General features: G+C 37.2%; 1 protein-coding gene across 1 annotated transcript; it reads left to right on the forward strand.

The window, feature by feature from the left end:
* The first annotated feature begins 827 nt into the window (after positions 1–827).
* On the forward strand, positions 828–19,700 carry LOC110099633 (FRIGIDA-like protein 3). The gene is made up of 3 exons (XM_020826836.2): positions 828–1,549; positions 18,652–18,827; positions 18,913–19,700. Exons 1-3 carry the CDS (start codon positions 1,042–1,044, stop codon positions 19,471–19,473), a joined length of 1,245 nt encoding a protein of 414 aa, XP_020682495.1. The 5' UTR covers positions 828–1,041; the 3' UTR covers positions 19,474–19,700.
* The last annotated feature ends 1,445 nt before the right edge of the window (positions 19,701–21,145 follow it).

Below are 21,145 nucleotides of genomic sequence, written 5' to 3' on the forward strand. Positions count from 1 at the left end.
GCTCGATACCGCTCGGTAATGAGTGTTTATAACTACCGGAACAGGTCGGTGCCGAGTAATACCGAGCATTACTAATCTATACCGAGTAATTGTTTCGTCACGACTATTCAAATTCCAGCAAGTATAGGTCTTTAACTTGGTAAACCCTAACCCTAAACATTTAAAAGGAAGAAGAGGAGTCATTATTTATATAAAAAAGAACTAACCTGCGGCATTGTAAACACGGATAGGGAGAGCTTGGAACTTGGAAGAAGATGAAAATACAAAGACCTTGAAACTTGAAAGAAGAAGAAGAATCACAAGAAGAAGAAACGCCGGTGGAAGAAGATGAAGTATATGCAACAAAATGATGACTGAAGTGAAAGACGGTAATCTTTGTTTGAAAAATTATACGTCATTTTCGGGTCTGCGGGATATTTTTCGGGTCCGCTACTCGGGCCATCAAATTTAAATTTCGCACGTGCAATATACCCAATTTTCGCCGGGTCGGGTTACGGGTAAAGGCGGCTGCCAGGTGTCGCATTTTTAAGCTTTACCGAACATATCGTTGCGTCAGGTAACCTGAGGCAATAAAAATTCCATTTGGTGATGTTTTTTGAATTACAATTACACTCTATTTATTAGGCTAGTTATAACTCTTGCTTAAATTATTTGCGAAATATTTTTATATTTTATAGACTTAATTGACGCCACATTTATATTATTTTATTTGTTTATATTTTATAGACTTAGTTGATGCCACATTTAGTCGGTTTGATTAGTTTTATATGAAAATGAAAAATTTAAAGTGAATGAATTATAAAACAATTTTTCATTCATTTATAGGATCTGCGGAAGGCTTTCGATGCCCTCCAATCCTATTCCTCCTCTCTATCCTCTTTCACTCTTCAGTGGAAGGAGATCGAGGACCACTTATCGTCCATCGAAAAGTCCATCGAGGAGCGGTTCCGTGAACTGAAGGACTTGGATAGCTCTTCCAAGGTGAAGAAGGCAACAACCACTCCGCCGGTTTCCAACGTTGGGGTGAAGCAAGATAAGCCGATGGTTCAAACCCGTTCGGAGCTCAGGGATCTCTGCTTAAAAATGGACGGCAATGGTCTGAAATCGTTCATCATTGATAACCGGAAAGACATTGTGGCGATCCGCAGGGAGCTTGCTCCTGCCCTTCTATTTGCGCCGGATCCCACCGAGCTTGTCCTCGATGCGATTGGCGGCTTTTTCCCGCTTGAGAAGATGGCGGAGGGAGAGCTAATTTCGATTAGGAGGACTTGCCTGACTCTTTTGGAGTGCCTTCATGATCTGGCTGTGGAGATTAAGCCGTTAGCCAGAGAGAGGGCGAGGAGGGTGGCGGTAGAATGGAGAGAGCTGCTTAATGATGCGAAAGGGGACACAACGCTTGTGGTTTTGGGTGTGTTGCATCTCGTTGCTACGTTTGGGTTGATTGATTCGTTTGAAATTGACGATATTCTGGATCTTATTGTCCTAGTAGCCAGGAGAAAGACTATTGTTGATCTATGCAAGAGTGCTGCACTTGACGAGAATATTCCTGGTAAGTTTTCCTATGCCTCAGTTTTTTTTCTTTGGTTGAGTTAACTTAACATTTTTATCTTGGAGCTTTTTTCATGATGCGTAGAAGGACTTTTATTTTGTTCCTTTTCCTTCTTGTTCATTCATTTTGATGAGAGACTTCTCAGTGCAGGGCATTTGTGGCAGGCCTAGAAGCATCAGATTTGTTATTTTTTTTACATTATTTGCCAACTTAATAAATATTTAACTGATTCATCTATAGTTATGGAATCTCATTCAAATATGCATTACTTTTCCTAATTCAAAAATAGTTGAAAAGCTTATGTTAAGAGAGGTAGAGGTAGACTAAAAAGACTTGGTTAGAAATATTAGAAATGATATTTTTTTATTAGATTTAAATGAGAATTTGATTCTTAACATGACACAAAGGAGAAAAAAGATTCATGCAGCACCCCATGTAGTGGAATAAAGGTTTGTTGTTGTTGTTGTTGGATATTTATATTTTAAAAAAATAATTAAAATTAGAAGCAAATCTATAAAATAAATATGATTAATTTCATCATGCTAATTTATAGCTTATAATTACTAAATAGAAACACATCTACCGATAATATAGAGAGCACAAAATCTGACATTTTTAATAAGTTTGACTCCACTATTAAATTTAATTCCATTTCAAACTAAATTTCAAAAATATGGTTAAAGGATGTTAGAGGAAGCTATATCACTAATAGCTATTTTTTTAATGTGGAATGCCACTAATTATGAAGAATTGAATGTTATTCTAGTAAATATAAATATTTCTAATAATATGCTAATAATTTTTTTTACATATCTTAAAAAAAATCTATTTTTAAAATTTTAAATTCATAATATTTTGGTAATTAGGTCTTGATCTTACAAAATTTACAATGACCTAAAATGCTCCCGTTTTGGTGTTCAGGTGGGTTAACACCAAACCGTAGGCGAGGATAAAATTTTACCTTTTTCGGTTGAGTTCTGGTTTTACATGGCGGCTTCTCGTTACAGTTCCTGGCACAGGCAAGAATTGCTTATTGTCTGGCATTTCACTATGGTGGTTGCTTGATTGCGTTCATGTCAATCAATCAAAAGCAATCACCGGTTGAACTTGAATGATTTGTTTATAAAATGGCATTTGTTTAGATTATGATTCAGATAATGGAGGATTACCCGTTAGGTTGAAGGTTTTTTGTGTTCCCTTAATGGTGCAACAAAAAAAAAAGATTTGGATTGCAAACAAAAAAAATCTTCCTTACTATAAACATAGACAAACACATATATAATATCATAATACTAGCATACAATACCTTACAACTTATATTAATTAAAGAAAAAAGATATATATGGGGCAGAAATCGTGGATAAAGAAGAAGAGGTAGAAGACTGAGACAAAATAGTAGAGGGGAAGGGGAAAGGAGGCTAGCTCGCAGGCCAGAACAAACACACAGGTTTACATTTCAAAAATCATCACATATCTACCTAAAACTGCACCAAACAACCCCATTTATAGATGAAAAAAAGGGGAAAAACATGTAATGCAAGGTAATTAAAGAACCACCCAAATAAACACTAGAAACTCCTCAAAAGCTGCAACAAATAGGGACTGAAGGGATAGTAGCCTAGGGGAAAACGAAACATCAATACAACAGCCAATGATCACAGAAACTGAAGGGACAACTGCCTAAACCGAAAGGACAGTTGCCAAGGGGAAAAACCGTGGAAAACAAAGCCCACGAAGAGACCACCCAACAGCCAATGAACAGAAACTGATGGGATAGAGCACATTGATTGCATCAATTCTCCCCTGGTGGAGAATTCTCACCTCCATATGAGATCGTTTGCATAGAAGGCTGACTTTCACCATCTGCATACTCATTTGCATCTTGAGGTGGAACTTTGGCCTGTTGAGTTGTTTGGCTTTCCATTTTTTTATTTTTTTTAAAAAGGAAGACATGACCTACAACCTAAAACTCTGATACCAAATTGGTTCAAAAAAAAAAAACTCACACACACAATTTAAAATTACAAATTAAGAGTCTTCCTTAACATAACATAGACAAACACATATATAATATCATAATACTAGAACACAACACCTTACAACTTATATTAATTAAGAGAAGAAAGATACAAATGGGGTGAAAATTGTGTATAGAGAAGAAGAGGTAGAAGACAGAGACAAAATAGTAGAGGAGAAGGGGAAATGAGGCTAGCTCGCAAGCTAGAACAAATTTGTAGGTTTACATTCAAAAAATCATCATTTATAGGGAAAAAAAGGAAAAAAAAAAAAATTTAATGCAAGGTAATTAAAGCACCACCCAAACAACCACTAGAAACTCCTCAAAAGCTGCAGCAAACATGGACCGAAGGGACAATAGCCTAGGGGAAAATGAAACATCAATACAACAACCAATGAGCACAAAAACCGAAGGGACAACTGCCAAGGGGAAAAACTAAGGAAAAAAGGCCTACGAAGAGACCACCCAGCAACCAATGAACAGAAACTGAAGGGATAGAGCACCTTGATTGCATCGCTTAATCCCTTATAATTCATTTCAGCCAACTCTTGTTGATCTCCAAAAATCTAGGCTCACTTTGAAATTGATATTTTATAGCATATATTCTGCAAAATTCTTGATTAAATGAAAGGAATATATTATAATGAAAAGCTAGCGTTTTTAGTATGCTGACTGATTTTTTCACTGCATAAGAACTTGTAAGATGGTTGGTGATACTGAGATCTAGTGATTAATTAGCCAGTCACATAGCCGCCTTCAAGTTTGCTTTTTTGTGTGGTTGGTCAGTGAGCTAACCGACAGCAACGGTTTCATGGCATCCTCTGCCCAGATGCTGCTATTCACATTAACTTTATTAACTTGTTTATTTAAGTGTTAGTTATGAAATTAGACGAAACAACCAGAGTGTTAATATCTCATTATTGGTATTATTGAGATATAAGGATTGTTCTTGTGAAAGGATTTACTTTTTGTTCGTGACCAAATTTTTATGGACTGGAAGGAAAAAACTTTTTTTAAAACTTACATAACTAAGGATGGTGGCTATCGGCTTGCTATCTAGTAGTAGAGGAGCTTTTGGCTTCTTTGGTAGTTGGCTCATTTTTAATAACTTGTAGCAACTGTTGGTGGACATGGATTTCTTATTCCTTAAAGTTGCTTAACTAACTAAACTGATGGCCAGTCGCATTGCACCTTTCAATGGTTTTTTTTTCTTGTGTGCATCTAAGTTAAATCCAATGGTGGCTAATTAGCCAGTCGCATTGCACCTTTTAAGGTTGCTTTTTGTGCGATTGGTCAGTAAGCTCACCTATATTAATCTTGTGATGGCATTATATAATGGAAATTTTATTTTGGTTTCATAAAAAGATGCTTTCACTTACATCTGCATAAAGTCCTGAAATAAAAGTACTAAAGTATGTTTTTAATCCATTGTTAGATAGTTAGCCTGCCACATTTTACGAAGTGAGGTTGTTTTTTGAGCGAATGGTTAGTAAGCTCACTCATATTAATCTAGGGAAGGTATTTATGTTGGAAATTTTTGTTTGCTCGATAAAGATGCTTTCACTTTTTATATAGAAGTGCCAAAATTAGAATTTAGTCCATTGGCAGCTAATTAGCCAGTCACATTGCACTTCTATGATTTTTTTTTTTTGCGATTGGTCCGCAAATTATCCTATATTTATTTACCATCTAGAGATGGCATTCTATGTCGGAAATTTTATTTTGGTTCCATAGGATGCTTTCACTTATGTTCAATTAATATATAATTTTTGTTTGTTTTGAAAGCTATTTCATGATTGTAATATTAAAATGAAAAATTTTCAAACTATTCCTATATAAGAAATTATTGCTTAACATATTTAGGTTTATTTAAGAGCCTCATTTGTTTTTGGCTTTTCGCTTGTTGGGTCCCAAACCCTCGACGAGAAAAATGGAGATTTGTGTCTGATAGTTGACAACCAGCATAAAATTTGTCAAATAATCATGAAATGAAATCACATAAAATGTTTCTCATGACCTTGTTATTAAGTTAAATAAAATTAATTTTACCCGTTAGATTTTAAAGAACTCCTTGATATAATTATAGATTTCATTTCATTTGAAATCTTGAATAGCTTTATGTTTGCCTAAACAGTCAAAATCCAATTAGATTATTAGGGACATAATTCACAGTTTTTCATGGCAAAGTTTGTATTTTCCACCTTTGTTGCATTAATAAATCATTAGCTACACTCAATATCCAGTAATCTTTCCTAAATTCAAATGTTCAAATCAGAATGGGAAATAAATCTTGTATTGCCTGGAATATGCACGAATATTTGATCCTATATGAGAATTTATTTTACTTATTTTTGCTTTTTTGGTATTGGTGGCCGAAATTGACCCAATGAGTCAAAATTTTGAAAGTGTTGGCTGATAGATTGAGAATTGGTGGATGCCATGGTTTATGTTGCCCTGGAAATTTATAGTTTTGAGACGGGACTCTCATTGACAACTTTGGAGTTGGATGTAATTGTAGAAGTCCTTTTTTGGTCATGGTATTTTATAGTTGAATATGAAGCCAAAATTAACCTCTTTAATATAAAAAAAGACTTAACAAGAATGTTGTTACGCATGCATGGTGATGTAGGGTGTCTTAATCAAATGGCATAGTGAATGTATTGGACCACACAAATCTATGATTTTGTAGTTCACTTGAATTTTTAGATCAAAAAAACTTAGTTAGATTGAAGACTAGATTAATTTTATAACTTTTCCAAAATCCCAATTTATTAGCATTTTCCCTATGCTTTGCATAATTTAATATGGCCTCTTACTTTTTGAAGGTAGTATATTAAAACTCATATTGGCATTTTTTAAAAAATTTCAATAGAATATTATTTTAGCAGTTGGTTTAAATTCCACATGTTTCCTATTTATATCAACAGTAAACTTATATTTCTTGAATGTATCTTCATACTCGTAATGGAAATGATTCATGAAGGGTGCAAGTGGAAATATCTATGTAATTTGGAAGGCTAGCTTCTTCAAAGAGGACCACATGTGAAAAATCTCCAGTATAAAAAATGTTAAGCTGGTAACTAATCGGGCAAATAATTAGGTGTATCTGTCACATAATTAATACCCCCAATACAGAGCAATCTTGCTGTACACATAATTATAGTTGAGAAACTTGTGTTCCTTAAATAAAGACCTAATATAACATTATAACATGCATGCAGCTTTAAACTGGTTTATATGTAATATTACGAATATCAATAATTCTTCAATTTGTATGTGGGAGACAACCAATCATTAGTACGTCTAACAACTTGCTTCTAATGACACATGGACACATACATTAATACTTCTAACAACCTACTTCCAATGCCATGTGGACACGTACTTTGGAATGACATATTATATTCATAATGACATGATTAATCAATTTAGTGCACCTTTGATACGTCTTGAACCACAAAAATTAGTGAACAGTAATAACATAATTTTACTGCTAGAAAATCAAATAATAAGAAGCAAGATACAATTGATCATCTTTCGAGATGAGGATCTTCTCTCCCAAACCCTAGACGCCATTATGATCTCTCACAAAAGAAAACTATAGCTGTCAAGAAAAAATTCTGCATAAGAATAACTCTATTATGGATCAACCCCATTCCTAATATATCTTCCTCATTAATTTGAAAATAATTAAATTAGGAAAGGATCTCATTGGGAAAGGATTCCCTAATTCAGCCCCCTTTCTAATAAAGATGATAGAATATGCTCTCTTATCACCCGCCGTTACTGGGACACATGAAACACTGGGTGGATGGTTGACAATGGTGGTAACTGTAGGCGATAAGCCACGACCTCGATGCACTCCTCTATCTCTTAAGGACCAAAAAATATGGGTGATAACTTATCATTCTATCTTCGTGCTAAAGATTTCTGTATGTAGGGGCGGAGCTTCAAATAAACCCTATCCGCCACTTCAAATTGAATATCCTTCCTTAGTGCATTTGCTTTCCTTTTCATAGTTTGTCGGGCTCTCAACAAATTCCCTTTTAGTTCTACCAATATTCTATCTCTGTCCACCAAATACTACTTTACTGAAGCCACCAATGTGCTACCATGTCCATAATATATCATGTGTGGTGGTTCTCTTTTGTATAACACTTTGAATGGTGTGTTCTGAGTTGTTAAATGATAGGAAATGTTATAACAATATTCTACCCATGCCAATTATTTTGCACACAATTTGGGTGTGTCTGATATAAAGTACTTTAGATAAGTTTCCACACTATAATTGGCCACCTTTGTCTACGCATCAGTCTGAGGATGATAAGCAATGCTTCTTTTCAGAACGGTCCCTCACATCTCGAATAACTCCTTCTAGAACTGGCTTAGAAAGATCCTATCTCGATCCGAAGCAATTGACTCAGGGATTCCAAGTAATCTCACCACCTCCCTCATGAAAATCTTCGCTACTGATACTGCAGCATACGAGCGGCGAACTGGAATAAAATGGGCATACTTACTCAGTCGATCCACTACCACCATAATCGTAGTGTATCCTTTTGCCTTGGGTAGCCCTTTAATGAAATCCATGGTCACCTCCTCTCACACCTTTTCTGGCAGAGCTGATGGTTGGAGGAGCCCTCCTAGAGATATTGCTAAACACTTGTGCCTCTGGCATATGTCATAGCTAGCCACCATCTTCTCCACATCCTTCTTCATACCCTCCCAATACAACTCTGCAAACAGCCTGCAGTATGTCTTTTGGACCCCTACATGTCCCCCAATAGCCATCCCATGAAACCCCCATAGTAAGCATGGATTGTAAGAAGAGGTCTTTGGAAGCACAAAGCACTCCTCATGAAGTAACTTCTGTCCCACTACTGAATATCTAGCTGTCCTTGTTTCCTTCCAGCTCCTCCCTAATTTTTTTTTCAGGTTTGGATCTTGTTCGCTCTCTCTTCTCAGTGCTTCCCAGTTAACCACCAAAGGCACATACAATGCCATCATCTGGGCTTCCCCATGTACCTGAATAACCCATATGCTGTTTTGTTTTCCAATCTGAGTCGGTATTGGATTTCAAAGTCATACCCCAATAACTTAGAAGGCCACCTTTGGATGCTCCTGAGTGACCATTCTTTGCTCCAACAAATACTTCAAACTTCTCTGATTCATTATGACGATGAAATGTCTTCCGAGGAGATAAGGTTTCCATTTCTGAATGGCCAACATAATTGCTATCAACTCCCTTTCGTAGATTGATTTGAGCCTGACTTGGGCCGTCAACACCTGATTGAAATAGGCCATTGGCCTCTGGTTCTGCATAAGTACTGCTCCTAGCCCAAAACCTGAGGTGGCGTCTCCACATTAAAAAGGCTGGCTAAAATCCGGAAGGGCTAAGACTGGCACACTGGTCATAACCTTCTGCAACTCTTCAAAAGCCTAAGTGGTTGATTCTCCCCACTTGAAGTTGTCCTTCATGAATTATTCTGTCAATGGCCTTGCTATTGATCTGTATCCCTTCACAAAATTTCGATGGTAGTTGGTGAGTTCCAAGAATTCTCCCAGTTCCTTCAGATTTTTAGGTATGAGCCATCTAAGCATGGTCTCAATCTTACTCTGGTCCGCTGCAACTCCCTCATGAGATATCACATGCCCCAAGTACTCCACTCTGGGCTAGGAAAATGAGCATTTCTTCTTATTGCCATATAAGCAGTGCTCCTTTAAGGTTGACATCACAACTCCTTGATGCTCCAAATGCTCCCTTTAGACTTGTTGTAAACTAATATATCGTAAAAAAAACCAACACAAACCTTCGTAAGTAGGGCTGGAATACACTGTTCATTAGAGATTGGAAGTTGGCCGATGCATTAGTGAGGCAAAACGACATCACCAAAAACTCATAATGCTTTTTGTGCGTATGAAAAACTATCTTATGGATGTCTCCTGGTCGCATTCTAATATGATGATATTCAGATTTCAAGTCGATCTGGGAAAATATCACAAATTCATGCAACTCATCGAACATCTCATTGATGACAGGTATGGGAAACTTTTTATTATTATTATTATTATTCTTTGTTTCAGGTATGGGAAACTTGGATGTATTGTTTCCTTATTTAAAGCATGATAGTATATGCAGAACCTCTAGCTCTCATCCTTCTTTTTCACCAACAATACATGACTTGAGAAATAACTCACACTGGGCTTGATGATTTTAGCTCCAAGCATCTCTCGACCAGTTTCTAAATGTCACCCTTCTGGATTTGGGGGTATCGATAGGGCTGAACATTATTGGGGAAAACTCCCTCCTTCAGAACAATAAAGTGCTCGTGCTCCCGTGAGGGTAATAATCCATGGGGAAGCTGGAATACCTCCCTGAACTGTTGAAATAAGGGTTAGGCAATGTCAGTAATGTCCTCTTTACCCTCTGTCTCTCCTCCCGCCAAACACTGAAGTTCCACCAAACCCTGACATATCCCTCTGCTCCTCTCTACTTTTCATCTACCCATCATCACTATAAACCCCCCATGTCTACCAGTTTCAGCCCTAGTTTGTCTACCACCTGGTTTGATTTGAATTTGTGGGTTGCCCCACTGTCCACTAGGATTGCCACTATCCCTCCTATATGCCTCTTTACCTTCATAGTGTGATTCAAGGTGAATTCCACTATAGAGTTCAATGAAACTTCCGCCACCTCCAAATTCACGGGCTCCTCTTCCTCTTCTTCCTCCTTTAATTCCTTTTCCTCATCCACCTTTTCCCCAACACACACAATGAGAACCTGCAATGTGTGACTTTTACACCTATGTCCTGATGTAAATTACTTGTCGCATCTAAAACATAGCCCTTTTGCTCTCTTGTCTTGTAATTCTGATAAGGACATCAATAGGAGATTTCAACGTGTTTATCATCGGATGAATCGTAAATCGATGTCTATGATTCAAAGCCTTTATTTATGATGTATTTTGTTGCATTTTATTTCCTTTATGTTCTAGTTTGCTATTGTACCTCCATGAGGGATGAGCTTATGTTGTAGCCCCAAGGACATTTGAGTTTTTTGTGTTTTCTTTTATTTTTAGACCTATATATAGAGGTCTTTTCTATTGTATCAGTTTAATGATATTTTGAATGAAAATTTTGGCTTTGCCTTCTTCTTGTGTGAGCACTTGAGAGAAGAGAGAGACCCTTGGTGTGGTGAAAGCAATACCCGCCAGTCTTGGAGGAGTTTGGACTCGCAGTTTGTACTCGTTCTTATCTCCCCTCCCTTTTCCTTCACCCTCATACCGCCGGCTTCCAACCTCCCTCACCAATTTCCGGCCACCCTCCTCCCTAAACCTCCCATACCCGTCGGCTAGGCCTCTCTCATATCCCAAGCCGCCGGTCATTTCCCCTTGTTCCAACCCCAACCGCCGGTTTACACCCCCACCTCCTCCTCCCTAACATGACCCCTAGATCCGGCTCTCTTCCCTTACCCACCGCCCCACCAACCCCTCCCAGCCGCCGGTTTCCTTTACCCACTCCACAATTTGAATTTCCAACTTCAATTCTCTCTTGACTACCTTCGTAAATTAGCTACTTTTTAATTTGGAAAGTTTTTTACTTGAATTCAAATAAATTTGAATTTCAAAACCTTTCTAGATTAATAATTCTACTTTAGGAAGCCGCCTCCAATTACTCCAACTCTAAAACTAATTTCATATTTAATTCTCAATCCCATTTAATGTTTTGATCCACATTCATTGAATGTAGACACCCCTCCTCCCTCTCCTTTTGGCCGGCCCCTCTCTTTCCCTTATTTAATTATTTCCTACCTTACTAAGGGCTCCAATTAAGGGAATACTTAACCACCTCTCCATCCTCCCCTCCCATCTTGTTTGAATTTCAAATTCAAATTCCTGGATTAAAAGAAATCTGAAATTTAATTTCAGATCTTGGCCCTTATTCCCCTCCCTCTCTCATTCAATACCCAAACCAGAAATCAAGTGGAACCCCTTTCCAGACAAGGCCGAAACCCCTAGCCCCTTCACTAGTCTCGACCGACCCCTCAAGCCCCCTTTTTTCTCCCACATATTTTCCCCTCATACTAGTTTCATCATATCCGAAAGAAGACAACCCCTCTCCCTACTTTCCATCAAGCATGAATGGCGGATCCCGAACACGATCATGAATTCATGTTTGATCTACAAGGAAGAGTAGATATTCTCCGGACTCCCTCCTTCGACAATAATTTGGAGATAAACCAATATGTTGAAAGTTACCTTGAACGGATCCTCTTCTCTTTGGGCGACCAACATCGAAGATCAACTACTTCATGTTCAGTGGCAAATCTTACAACCTTCCTTGGCTTCTACTTCTCCAAAATAACTTTCCATTGATCTTTACTGTAAGCATTTACTTTATTTGGTGGCATCATTATTATTGCTTAGATCTTTCTCCGCTAACTATCCCCTAGAGTGAATAGTGAGGGAAACTTAGGGTTAACTTTCTAATTTTGAACCGGTGGATTATTGTTATTCGCACGTTTAGCTTTACTTTATTTTGTCTTTATTTTAAGTGTTATGTTAATCTAAATTATAACTGTATACCTAAACAAATTCACAATTGTGGAAACTGAAAATATAATATTAGTGAAACATTAAACTATAAATCTGACAATTCTTGTTGTTTGTTTCACATCAAATTAGGTCTTAGTCATCTTCTTGAAATCTCCTCATAGTTGGGCTCCCGAACTGCCTTCCTTTGGCGTCTCCCTTTAATTGGTACAATATGCACCCTAGTTGTCAGTAATAGTGGTTGACGTGCAGTAAGAGTCTCCTCCATTGCCGCCTTTACTACTCTTATGTAGTGACTTCTTATTCTCAATCTTCTATGCCAACTCTATCGCCCTCAACTTTGGGTTGAGGCCTTTCATGAAATTGCTCTCCAATACTTCCTTTGATAACCTTCTTACACATGTTGACAGAAGTTCAGATCTTTCCCGATACTCTATCACAATGCCCTCTTGTGTCAAGGCAAAGAATTGCTCATAGTAATCCCCGTCCTGCTGGACTTGAAAGCGCTCCAACAAGTTTTTCCTGAACTCATCCCACGAACAGATTGGGTACCTCACCACTCGCCATTGGTACCATGCCAGTGCCTTTTCTTCTAGACATAGGGCGGCAGTCATCAATCTCTCATCTTCTGTCAACCTTTCGCTGTAAAATATCTCTTCACCCTGTTTATCCACCAATGTGTGTCATCTCCTATAAATACAGGCATTTTTCATATTCCTAATCTTCTGATCCCCTCCGACCCAATGCCCCCTTCCGCCCCCCATACATCCCATGGTGCGAGCATGGTGGTCCCTCCACGGTTCCCCATCTTCCCCTCGCTGTTCATATCCCCTTATTCTTCCAAATCTAGCTCGTCTGTCTTCTTCTTCCCATTCCCTCCTTCCTACGTACTCCCTACCCATCCCCCTTCTCGGAATAGGCTCCAAGTGGGTTGTTTCCTCCTCCTCCCCTAAAATTTCTATCTCTCCGTCTTCCCTCATCATGTCATCTTCCTAATTTCTTCTTGCTCATGGCAGAACCTTTTTAGTATGAACTCCAACACCAGCTTCATCATTTCCTCCATGTTTCCAAATCTTTCTTCTATCGCATGAATATATTCATTTATTGATCCCACTTCCGCTCGTAGTTGCCCTGCTTCCCCCTCCAACCTTTCTTCCAACGCTTCAACTCTTTTTTCGACTATTGGTACTCGGATCAAGGTCTTCCCGGCAAAAAAGCAATTTTGACGCGATTATGCCCTCCAAATAGCATAAATCAGAGGATGATAAGGAAGATCACAGCATAAATCAGCAACAAAAACCTAGATTTTGGTCCATGAATGTGCTCTGATACCAATTTGATACATCTTGAACCACAAAAATCAGCGAACATCATTAAATTTCAGCAAAATAAAAGAATATTATTGCTAGGAAATCTAGTAGCAAGAAGCAAGATACAATTGATCCTCTTTCGAGAGGAGGATTTTCTCTCCCAAACTTTAGACGTCGCTAGGGTCCCTCACAAAAGAAAACTATAGCACTCAAGACAAAATTCTGCATAAGAATAAAATAAGCCATACTATGGACTTGAATAGGCTTCCTCTCTCCCTCATAAATCAACCCCTTCCTAATATATCTCTCTCATTAATTTTAAAATAATTCAATTAGGAAATGATCTCATTAGGAAAGGATTTCCTAATTCAGCCCCCTTCCTTATATATCTCCCTTCTTAATTTGAACATAATTCAATTAGGAAAGGATCTACAAGGTTCAACCAATAAAATAAAACAACAGCAGTAGCAGCAACAACAACAACAACCTTTTAATGTGACCAAACCATCTCCTAATTGATTTCCCCTTAATATAATATATTAATTCCCTGCTGTGCCCTACCCCCTTAACCTCCTTTATTTTCTTGTCTAGCCTTGCCGTATCAACCTCGTGTTGATATTTTATTAGACCATGTTATTACCATGTGACAACATTATGCCATGCACAATTTCACGCGACACCGACATATTATGTTAGTATGCAATCCTAACTTTGTCATGTATCATCTTTTTCGAACTCTTTTGTTTTGCTTCATCAATGGAATGCCACATTAGCCCTAGTTGACTAAATATGAATAACGTAGAAAGACACTTAACATATTTTTTAATTGTAAACATACCACAATAAAATGTCAAAAGTTGCATAACTATTCCAAAAATTGCAGATACTAATCATTTTAAAACCCATGCATAAAAATTCATGAATATTCAAAAGAAGTATGCTACGACATCCATATATTCCTAATGTTAAAATACAATTTCCTATTTTTCTGTTAAAAAATTGTTTAAACAGCTTAAATTTCCCAAAATATGGAGAAATTTATATGTTTTGTAAAAGTGGTTGGACCCAATTTGGTCTTGTTCCTTCTGGAAGTGAGGGTTAGCATGATTGATTGCTTGAAGACACCCTTTGGATTATGCTTTGCCCCTTTTAACTTGGTGGAGATGGTTGTTTTGTTGAAGATCCAATTTGACTTGGTTTGTCTTGATTGATCTTGAAATTCAAACCATTGATCGATCGTTCCCAATTGATTTAATGATCTTGGGTGATTTCCCTCGGTTCGAAAAATCACTATGTCCAAAATTATGCCCTAAACACAATAAAGTTTACAATCCTTCCCAAGTAAATTTATCTAGAGGCATTGATCAACTACCCTTTTTTAGCTTGTTACTCTGATACCCTGGGGAGGCCCACCTTGTGGGGCCTACGGGAGTTAATATTTACTTTGTAAGGAGGAGAAATCAGGGGAGAATATAGATTGAAAGGGAAAGATGATTGCTTTGAATATAGATTGGGGATGTAATTATGAAATGTTTATTTAAGGAAAGATGGCTGATTTGAATTCAAATTTGTGAGGGATTTAGAAAGGTTTTATTTAGGAAAATTGGACTGATTTAAATTCAGATTTGGAAGGGAATTAGGAAGGTTTTATTAAGGGAAAGAGGACTGATTTGATTTCAAATTTGAGGAAGAAATATGATAGTTTATTTAAGAGTAATTAGATTTTTTTATTTTCATTATATGATTTGTGTTTGCTGTAGTTTTCTTTGGAGTTGTTCCTAACGGCGTCTAGGATTTGTGGGAGAGTTGTTCTACCTTTCGAATAGTAGATCTACTCTTACATCAAAATGCTTGCGTGAGGCTAAGAAGCTCACCACAGCGCTCTTTTCTTTTGCATCTCGACTAGCGCCTGTCATTATTTTTCGTAAATGAGGTTGATAGCTTACTTGGTGCACGTGGTGGTGCCTTGCATCAAGAAGAATGCGAAATTAATTCATGGCAGCTTGGGATGGTTTAATGATCAAGGACAATCAAATGATTCTTATCCTAGGTGCAACAAATAGATCATTTGATTAGGACGATACTGGATATGCCATCTTCCAATAAGGATATATGTAGGCCTTCCGAATGCTGAAAATTGAATGAAATTCTTAAAGATGTTTCTATAGCAAGAAAACCTTGACCCTAACTTTAGATTTGACAATTTAGCTAATGCAACAAATGATTATTCTGGAAGTGATTTGAAGAATCTTTGCATTGCTATTGCATACAAAATGTACCAAGAATTTCTTGACAAAGAGAAGTCAGGCGAGTTTACTAAACAGAAATCTACGTTAGCTGACACTTTTCATATTAGAAGACCAACTTCCAGTGTGGAAGTTGATATCGTGGGAGAATCTAGTTTAAATTGTCATTCCTTGCCAAAACAGCCGTCATCAATGCCTTCTTCAAAGAATTGCACATTCAAAGAAGGTGATAGAGTAAAATATGTAGGTACAATGTGTTCTTTTGGACTAACTTTTTGATATTCTTGGCGGGCCCAACGGGAGTTAATATTCACTATGTAAGGAGGAGAAATAGGGGGAAAATAATTAGGAAAATTTATTTCTAGAAAGATGGATGATTTGAATTTTGATTGGGGAGGAAATTAGAAAATATTTATTTAAGAAAGAGGGATGATTTGAATTCAGATTTGGGAGGGAATTAGGAAGGTTTATTTAAAAAAAGAGGGATGATTTGAATTCAGATTTGGGAGGGAATTAGGAAGGTTTTATTTAGGAAAAAAAGGATGATTTGAATTCAGATTTGGGAGGTAATTAGAAAGGTTTTATTAGGGGAAAGATGGCTGATTTGAATTCAGATTTGGGAGGGAAATATGATGGTTTATTTAAGGTTAATTAGGTTTTTTTATTTTCATTATGTGATTTGTGTTTGCTGTAGTTTTCTTAGGAGTTGTTCTTAGTGGCGTTTATGGTTTGTGGGAGAGCTAATCTACATCTCAAGTAGTAGATTACTTGTATATTTCTTTCTTATTGAAGATAGGATAAAAAATCAGCCCCGCATTTTTTCGTAGTCCTGTAGTTTCTACTTATTTCTTTTGCTGCTTGAACTTCCAAGATGTATCATACTCCACTCCTATAAAATTTATAAACTCTTGTAGGCGCTATTGTGGAGTTTATTCATTTGAACCCAACTTCATTTGTGTGCCAATCTAACTATTTAAGTAGAATCAATAATTGATGGTCCTGGCTTTGCGCCTTTATTGACGAGCATACTAAGACCTTAATAGATAACCAAACACATTGGAAGCGTATTGTGGAACTCCTGCTCAGTTAAAGGATTGAGACAAGATGACGGATTCATGTAGCCCCGAACTTCTCCTGAAATGCTCATTGAAGTCTTGATACTTCAATCTTCCTCAGCATGCATGCATTGGCGTTGGTGCATTTGAAGAGAACTAGAAAAAGACTGCAGCATTAGGGCGACGTAGTTTTTAAGAGAAGGGCACATGAATCCCTTTCCCTTTCTTATTGATTTAAGAGACAATCTCCACCCAAGTAAAAAAAAAAAAATTCTTCTTGCTTTGAGTTGCCAGCCATCAGTCTATCCACTTAAAAATATGTTAAGGTAACAAAAATAGATTCACAAAAAAGGCACATGTTATTTTAATTTGGCCAAGTCACCTGTGCTTGTTTAAATGATTCAAAGGAACTAGTAAATGCTTTGAAGCAAGTGGTTTCACTAAATATAGCCTTCAGCCATATAATTTATACTCTTAAACATTTCCCCTTTGAGTCCATTGCTTTGTGCATATTTACCTGCTTGGTCCATTTGTAAGGCATAAATCCCTAATTTATCATGATGCACATTGAAATTGGTATTTTAGCATGCTTTTAACCTTCACTTATGGGTCCACATTGGACGAGGGAACTCATACTTCCTAACAGGGAACTGAAGGCGAAGCCAATATGTCCTGAAAACCTTGAACTAGGGAACAATGCGACTTTGATAAATTTTACGACCTTCCACCATTTACTCTTACTCATAGAGACAAGCTTTTACAATGACTATGTTAAGCCATTTTACAAGATAAATTTAAAGTTGAGTCTTAGGGCATCTCTAATTGAAAGTTATCTCCTGCAATCTTGAGAGTTGATTTACATATGGATCTATGTTCATGGGAACTCTCAAACCACAATCTAAATTTTTTAATGAGGGTGAAATTTTGGACCATGTCTTTTTTAGAATTCAAATTGGATGGTTGAAGTGGAGGAATGCTTCGGGTTTGTTGTGTGATAGAAAAATACCATTCAAACTTAAGGGAAAATTTTATAAGATGGTGGTGAGACCTGCAATGCTTTATGGCGTAGAATGTTGGTCATTAAAAGAGAAGCATAATATTAAGTTAAGTGTTGCTGAGATGAGGATGCTCAGGTGGATGAGTGGATTTACTCTTAGAGACAAGATACGAAACGAGCATATCCATGAAAAGGTTGGAGTAGCTCAAGTGACAGCTAAGATTAGAGATAGTCGCCTTAGATGGTTTAGTCATGTAAAACGACAGCCTTTTGATGACCCTGTTAGGAGAGTAGATGTATTAGAGTTGGCCTATGTTAAGAAATTTAGAGTTAGATCTAAAAAGACTTGGTTAGAAAATATTAAAAATGACATTTCTCTATTAGATTTAAATGAGAATTTGACTCTTAACAGGCACAATGGAGAAAAAGGATTCATGTAGCCGACCCCACTTAGTGGGATAAATGCTTGATGTTGTTGTTGTATCTTTTTTATTTAAATTTAGTCTGTGTAAACCTAAATTGTTCCTAGCCTCATAACATAGCAAATCTAATGAGCTAATGTGTATACCCTAAAAAGTCACGTTATTCCATGAGATATTCCATTTAGCCGGCTGGTAGTAATGTGGTTACATTTCTATTTGTCTGTGCCGCATTGGTGACATCTCATAACAACATAATCTCTTTTGAGATGGTTTACAGCTGAGAGCTGTTATTTTGCATCTTAGAGCTATCTGCTGGTTATCTGTTTGATTTATTCGGCTTCTCTTTTTCAACTTAGTGTTTCTTGTGAAATAACCGAGCAGCTGTTGCTGTTTGTACTCGAACTTCAATCTATAGTAGTAATGCTTACATTAGATCCCGATCATGGGTATCTTTTCCCCACTTTTCAGTGGAAAATGACACCTTCAAGCATTTTGCTTGGCAGATTTGGTTGAAAAACTAAATAATAAAGGAAAGCAACTAGATGCTGTCAAATTTGTCATTGCTTTCAATTTAACGGACAAATACCCACCTGCCTCGCTTTTGAATGCCTGTATAAAGGAATCAAAGAAGGCTGCAGAAGAAGTGCGGAAGAAGGGAAATAATTCTGCCCAATCCAAGGTATGTTTTGAACAAATATGTGCAGAACTTTTAATGTAGCGATGCTGCTGTGACATCCAAATCGTCTCTTTTTTATCTGCCACAGAATGAAGCCTCTTCAAAGGAAATTTCTGCACTTAGAGCAGTAATCAGAATTGTAGAGGAGTACAAGCTAGGGTCAGTATTTAGCTGTGAGAATGTTCGGAAGCGTATTGAACAGTTGGAACATCAGAAGGCAGGAAAGAAACCTGAAAAGAAATTGGAAAATCAGAAGACAGAAAAGAAGCGAGGAGCAACTGCCATCGCTGCTTCTAACTTAAATGTTAGGGGACAGAAGCAGCAGCATGAACAACCTAATAAGCGTCCTAGACCTTCAACTGCTCCATTTGCACATAATCATCGCACACAGCTTGGTAGGGCTGACCTAGCTCCTCATGCAGGTTTTTCTGGCTCGTATGCCTTGTCTACTACGGCTCCATCCCTTTATAATCATGGCAATGCTAGTTTATCCAGCATTTCTGTTGGACTTGGTGGATCTCTTGCTTCGTCATGGTTTAACACAACGGAGTCGGTGATGGGCTCTGCTTTTTCCGGTAGGGCAGTCCCTAATGATGGTTACCCAAAATCGGCCTTGCCTGCTCTTTATCATTCATCTTTATATTTTTGATGCAAGATCTCTACCAAGCTTCAGGTGAAGCTTGTTCTCCACCAATCTGAATCTTGAAATCGTGTTATTAACTTAAAGAGGTTGTTAAATGTTTGAGTGCTTTGAACATGTAAATGTATTTCTACTGTCTTTTTGAAATACCTTTTAACTAATGTGACTCAGTGATGGACATCTGTTGGTTATTAGGAATGCAATCTATATATGCTTCTGGATGAATGGATTTCCCTTACCTACCTCATGTTAGTACGTTTAGCCAGATTTTTGCCAAGTTCGGTCAGCTTGGCTTTGTTATTAGTTGTTGTCTGGCTGCTATTTTTCTGTGTCATTTTTAGGTTTTTTAACCATACTACGCCTCTTTACTTTGTTTTGTAACTTTTGGAATAGGGTGATTGCAGTAAATTTCTCAGTCTAGGAAACTGTTGAATAATCATCCTCTTTTCTTGCAATTTTTTCCCATTTAATGTATTTCCAAATTTTCTGTCATTTGTTTTTTAAGCTGCACAATCATGTAATGTATGCCTTGTTTTTCTCAACGATTCTCTCTTCATTTGTAAATCTTTTTTTTTTTTCTGTGGGAGGTCTGTCATTTTCATCTGTTAATAGATGTGCAATTTTTTGAGCAAAATTGCTAGTGAGTTCATTTAAAACTCGTATTAGATTCAGTGGCCAAGGTACATCCTCTTGGAAATGTGGGGATTGTGAGTTTGGGCAATCAAGTCATTAATAAGAGTACACGTTTTATATATCTTGGATCTATTGTTCAGAGTGATGGTAAAATAGATGGGGATATTATTAGCAGAATTCAAGTTGGATGGTTGAAGTGGAGGAATGCATCGGGTTTGTTGGGCGATAGAAAAGTCCCTCTCAAATTTAAGGGAAAATTCTTTGAGATGGTGGTGAGACCTGCAATGCTTTATGATGCTGAATGTTGGCCTTTAAAAAAGAAGCATAATATTAAGTTAAGTGTTGCAGTCTTGCAGAGGTGAGGATGCTTAGGTGGGTGAGTGGCTTTACCCTTAGAGATAGGATATGAAATGAGCATATACGAGATATGGTTGGAGTACCTCCAGTGGAAGATAAGATTAGAGAGAGTCGTCTTAGAAGGTTTGGTCACATTAAATGGAGGCCTTCCGATGATCCGGTTAGGAAAGTTGAGGTATTAGATTTGACTTATGTTAAGAAAGGTAGAGGTAGACCTAAAAAGATTTGGTTAGAAAATATTAGAAATGATATTTCTTTATTAGATTTAAATGAGAATTTGACTTTTAACAGGACCCAATGGCGAAAAATGATTCATGTAGCCGACCCCACGTAGTAGGACAAAGGCTTGATGATGATGATGTTGTTGTTATTAGATTCAGTGGCCATTTATTTGCGTGTTAAGGGGTTAGTTAGAAAATATCCAGTTATTAACTACTTTGTGACATTTCTATGTATTTTTGTATTATGCTGATTGAAGATGCGTAGTCTATAAGTTTCTGTTTCACTTCTTTTGAGACTTCCGAGATTAAGCTTTAACACTTGTTGGAGGTCTTTATAGATTTTTTTAAAACCTTTATTTATTATATTTTTTGTTTTGTTGGTGTCGCCATGATCGAGTTAGCTTTCTGTAGTTTGAAGCTCGTCTCCTTATCACTTTTTTATGGTTGTATAGCTCTCTTCCTAAGATTGA

This window comes from Dendrobium catenatum, unplaced genomic scaffold, assembly GCF_001605985.2.
Source record: "Dendrobium catenatum unplaced genomic scaffold, ASM160598v2 fragScaff_scaffold_34, whole genome shotgun sequence".
NCBI classification, from domain to species: Eukaryota; Viridiplantae; Streptophyta; class Magnoliopsida; order Asparagales; family Orchidaceae; genus Dendrobium; species Dendrobium catenatum.